Here is a 5,657-nt window from a genome sequence, read left to right on the forward strand (position 1 = left end):
ACAAATCGAAAAATGTGTGAAACAGCTTCAAATATACAAAGCTCTGTTGGAAAAACCATTTAAATACTCAAATACAAGTTTTTGCTTTTTCTTCCATGCATAAAAGTGCAAGGCTGTTACTTTCGAAACGTCACACTTGCGAAACGTCACACTTTCGAAACGTCGTCTTTCGAACGTCGCGGAGCCGTCGCTAATTGTTCACCAATGGTGCTCATTTTCCTGTCGGTGCTCCTCTCGATGGCTCTTGTGGCACTTATCACTAGTTCATCGAATAGGATCTGAAAAAGAACACAATTTATGGAAAATTCCCCAAAGTTAACAATTTTTCTGTGAAATACACAAAAAATTTGAAGCATTGTTGAAACTGCTTTTTGATTTTCTTCGTTCGAGCATTTCTAAAATCTAGTTGAACGGTCAAGTTTCGTATGATTCACCTCGGATCCTATGCAAGACATCAAAAAGTTGTCCACTGACAATTTATTTATCATAATATTACTAGTATCTTATCAATCGACATGTTATTGATATCTTTCCTAGCATCCGAGAAAATTGAGCTCAAAGTTGACGAAAAAATTGAAAATAAGTTGCCATTTCCATAATTAAACTGAAACGAGAAAAATAAACCGAACTTTGAAACTTTTTGAAACTGAAAAATTTAGTTGTTAGTTGTTTCTGTTTCAAGTAATTTACTAATTGTTTCATGATTTTTGTGTCATAATGAAATACGCCTTTGCCTTTGTATACAACAAACTAACATCATAAATTCGCTAGAAAAAGTGGACCTTTAACATTGACGTACGTTATTTCGTTTCGTGTAAGAGATATAAAAAAGTTGTCAACATGTAAAATTTTAATGAAAATTTAATAAACATTTCATTAGTTGACAGATTTTTGATATCTCTTCTGGAAATTCAGATAATTCTTGTCAAAGAACGAAGAGCAGAGATTGTAAACACGATTTTAAAGAATTTGGTTCACATTGACCAGAATTTCCTTAATTATGGGTTTTAAACTATCAATTTATTAAATCGTTCGGTCCTTCTTCCTAAATTATAATTTTTTAATCTAGCTTTTTATTAATAACTACACATTTTAGTAGGAATTAAACAACGAGTTTCTGGAACAATAATAAAAACTATAAATTTCGAGGGAAAAATCTTAATATTTGAAAAAAAACCCAAATTTAGATTATTTTCAAAAAATCATGTCACAAAAAAGTTCAAATTTAGATAAATTTTTTTTCAACACACATTTTTCGAAAAAAAAACTCACTTCTTCCATGTTTTCCTTTTCAGAGTGTTCTCAATCGATCCCCTCGACTTTTTGGTTCTGAAAATCAGCGAAAATTGGTTATTAATATTTTTGATTCATGATTTTCGTTTGAAAATCAACTTTAAGCAAAAAATAACGAGAGAAAACTGTGTGTTCCCGCCGCAAACAAAGCGTTTATCGGAGACATAGAGTGCGGCAGAAACGCGGGGACTAGGAAATGCCAGGACCTCGGCCACCCCCCTCCCCTCCGTCTCTTGCAGCGAGGAACAGGGCGAGGAGTGTGCTGTTAGGGTTTGTTGCGGACAAGCTATGATTCATGCAGAAAAATGCGTTTTTACTTATGAAAGTAATAAGATATGTATATGAAACTGGAAAATAATTTAAGACAATATTTATTTTTCTGTGCTGAGATACAATGTAGACACTCTAATAGAATGCCCCTCAAATTGACAACTTTGAGCCCAGTTATCTCATTTCCTGTAACAGATAACAAAAAGTGGTCAACTGACAAAATGTTTATCATAATATCACCAACATTTTGTCAATTGATCACTTTTTGATATTTTCTACAGGAACGGAGATATTTTGTCTCAAAGTGGACTACTTGATTAAAAGTTTGTAAGAGCTTTGAAAACGATTTTTGACAGCAGAAAAATAGGAAAATCCCAGGCGGGGAGTCGAACCAAAAACTCTCGGTATGATAACCAACAGTGTATACCACTAGACCAACTGTGCACATATGAAAGCAGGGAGCCAATGCAATTATAATACGAGGCACGCGTGAACAAAAATTAGTGTCTCATTTTTAAAAATCAAAAAATATTCGAAGAAACAATTCACGTGTCGGAAAAAAACTTTTTTTCAAAACGTGAAGAAATAGAGCAAAAAGATAAGAATCTCCCATTTTTTGCATATAAAGGAAGAGAGAAACAGTGAGAATCGTCAGTTCCAGCTTCAGCTTGAGCACGAGATGGAGCTCTGGGAACCGGACATAGGTCCTGGAACTGGAGCTATTGGGGCTGGAGGTTATGGTCCGGAAGCTGAAATTGGAGCAGCTGGAACTAGAGTGGTTGGGGCCGGACCTGGATCTTGGAATAAATCGACAACTTCATAGTTAATTTCGATGATTCAGCTAAAGAGCCTCTACACAGACAGTTAGTTAATGGTGGTTCTCAATTTTCCCAACAAAAAACGCTGGAGTATTTTTGACATTTCGGATTCTATGGATACAAGTAAGTTACTGAGAGTTATTGATATCATTCTTCCTGTTTCAGATAAGGGTCAAACGATTTGGAGCAAACTGTGAATCAATGACGGGCATTTTTTGTTGTCTTTGGCCGATTACCCAAGCTTGCAATGAAACGAAACTGAATCAAAGTGTACTGTAACTTCGGAAAAAGACAATCAATGGAGCGCATAAGTTGTTCTGGTCGGATTGTAGCTTTTTAACAAAATTATTTGTAATCGTGGACAAAAGCAGTTGTGCATACTCATTAAAGGGGGACTCCGACCAAAAAATTTTATTGCATTAAAATTTGTTTAAATTTATCTATTTTCAGAATATTATTACGAAAAAATTCGAAAAAAATCCGAAATCCCCAAAAACGCCGTTGAAAAGGAAAAAAAAATTCAAAAAAAGGTGCCGCTGAGGGACGAGGATTTTCAGTGAGACCCCTAGGCCACGCGTGCGGCGCGACTTTCTTACCGGACAATTTTTCCGGATTTTTTTCGCTTTTATCTCCGACAGGTAAAAAACATTAAAAAACACTGTCGGGCACTTGAAAATAATGCTGTCAGGCGCCGTGGCCTAGGTTTCTCACTGCGCGGAAATTCAAATTCTCGTCCCCCGGCGGCACCTTTTTTGAATTTTTTTCATTTTCAACGGCGTTTTTCGGGGATCTCTATATATTTATAATTTGTTTTTATATTTATAATTTGTTTTTTTCTATAACTTGTTTTTTTCTAAAAATTTCATAAGCCGTGGCATTCAACTTCTCCGTTCATCGTTCGATGTTATCTAATCGCTCGCCACGCTCCAGACTTCTCTCGACGTTGTCCACCATTACTTGAAAAACGATTTTTGAAGTACTTCCAAATCTTTTTCTCAAGTTTTACTGTTCCAGGTACTTTTCAAATTCTGATTTCCTAGATTTCAAATATTCGAGTTGTCACTTCTCCGTTTAGACTCTTAAAGACTCTCAAATTGGAAGCCTCAAAGCCCCCTTCTTTTCAAAAACTCCGTATTCACATTTTTGACACTTTTTTTCAGTTTCAAATACCCTATAAGTTATCACCATACATCTTTCTCGTCAATCCTTTTTTTTGCAAACTTTTGAAAAAGTAACATAGGTATATCTTCATTTGCATTCCAAAATAAATGACACAAACCAATGAGAAGAAAAAGAATACAGTTTTCAAAAAGCCATAAAAACATCATTAATCATTATTTCGTTTTCCAATAACTCCAGTCCAATGAAGAATCAGGAGAAGGAGAACGGTGAAGACGATGAGGATGACGATTGCCAGAATGATGGTCCATTTTGCATTCAGCATACAGAACTTTCGTTGGACTTTACGAGCGGTGAATTTGAAGTTTGCACTCTGGAATTTTCAAAATTTATTGAAATAATTGAAAATCGGCTTCGATTCCCTGTTTTAACATTGCAGATCTCAATTTTTGGGGATGCCTTGTATTATAATTGCACTCTCTCCCTGTTTTTAAATGCGCACAGTTGATCTAGTGGTATACACTGTTGGCCATCGAGAGTTTTTGGTTTGACCAACCGCCTGGGATTTTCCTAACTTTTCAAGCCTACAAAAACAGTGAAGTTTCAAGTTACTTACTTTAGCAAAACTCTAAATTTATATGAAATATGAAACAGTGATCGTAAGAGCTTCCATTAAATTCATTTCGTTTTCTGTGAAAGATATCAAAAAGTAGTCACCTTATAAAATGTTTATCATAGTATCAGTAACATTTTATCAGTTGCCAACTTTTTGATTTCTCTCACAGGAGCCGAGATAAGTTGGGTTAAAGCAGAAAGCTTGCACTGGGTTTAAGGAGTTGCCTCTGAAATCACCATCCAGCAACTTGAACTTTACCTAGATCATGAAACAGTAAATTGTCTCTCAATTTTTTTACAATTTTTTAAACGCTTTTTTCAAAAATGTATGCTCTTATGGGTTTGGAAGACTAATGTCAATTATGACTACAAAAAATGGTAAACTTATATGAAACATTAAAAGGTATGTTTTCTAAAAATCCCACATACCGTCGCATTCAACTGCTCCGTTCGTCGTTCGATGTTGTCTAATCGCTCGCCACGCTCCAGAATTCTCTCGACGTTGTCCACCATTACCTGAAAAATGAAAAGTTCGATTCTTGTTTTTCAGAAATTTTCAGTTTCAGTTCGTTTTCAATATTTCAGAAATCCAGAAGCGATTGGTGGCAAGTAATTTCAAAATCTTTTCTCAATTTCACTTTTTCAGATATTTGTGAATTTTTGATTTTCTTGAATCTTCTTGCAACCATTAGAAACACCAAAGAGCCAAAGCTGTCAAATTGAAATCCGCTGCTTTTGGATTACCCATGGCGGCCAAGACCGCAGTTGGCTGTAAACTCACCGCCTTAACCGAATCCACTTGATTTCTCAGATTCTGCATTTTTTCTTGCTGTTGGACATTGTCACTTTTCTTGCTGTTATCGTTTTCCATTGACTGAAAAAAAGGTTTCAGGTGAACATAAACTGTCATTTGCTTTATAAAACGGTGACGAAAAATATCCTTTTTGAATTTCTAACCAAAAGTTTGAGACATTACTGAAACTGCAATTATTGAATCTTTTCATGTATCAGCATTTTTGAAGTCTAGTTAAAGGGTCAATTTTGAGCCTATTGATTTGTGTTCCTGTAAGAGGTATCAAAAGGTGGTCAACTGATAAAATTTTAAGCAGAATGTCAAAAGATGTATGTAGTCAAAGTTGGCTGGCTGTTCACTTTTTCAAGCGATTTTAGATTTTAGATTTTGTTTTTAATTCACACTACACGCTCTCCCACATGAACATTAGNCTAACTATCTCATTTAGNTTTGGTTTATCTTGGGTCATAATTTCCTTTTCTAGTTGGAATCGGCCTGGAATTGTTTTCACAAAAAAAGGATATGTTATCCTGTCTCTCTCTCTCTCTCTCTATCTCTAAACATAAATCTGTCTCTCAAGTTCCTAACACACCTCAAAACACAACATTCAAAAATGTATGCCTCTAATGGGTTCGGAATACTAATGTCAATCTATCTACTACAAAACATGGTAAACTCTATATGAAACATTAAAAGGTATGTGTTTTAAAACACCCACATACCATCACAATCAACTGCTCCACTCATCC

General features: G+C 35.2%; 1 protein-coding gene across 1 annotated transcript; it reads right to left on the reverse strand.

Annotated features, from left to right (window-relative positions):
- Positions 1–3,708: 3,708 nt before the first annotated feature.
- On the reverse strand, positions 3,709–4,986 carry CBG22395 (the record flags this gene model as incomplete). Its single annotated transcript, XM_002647167.2, has 3 exons — positions 3,709–3,873; positions 4,545–4,631; positions 4,897–4,986. 3 exons carry the CDS (start codon positions 4,984–4,986, stop codon positions 3,709–3,711), a joined length of 342 nt encoding a protein of 113 aa, XP_002647213.2.
- Between the last annotated feature and the right edge of the window lie 671 nt (positions 4,987–5,657).

The sequence above is a fragment of the Caenorhabditis briggsae genome (genome assembly GCF_000004555.2).
Source record: "Caenorhabditis briggsae complete genome, chrIV, whole genome shotgun sequence".
In the NCBI taxonomy this organism is placed as follows: Eukaryota; Metazoa; Nematoda; class Chromadorea; order Rhabditida; family Rhabditidae; genus Caenorhabditis; species Caenorhabditis briggsae.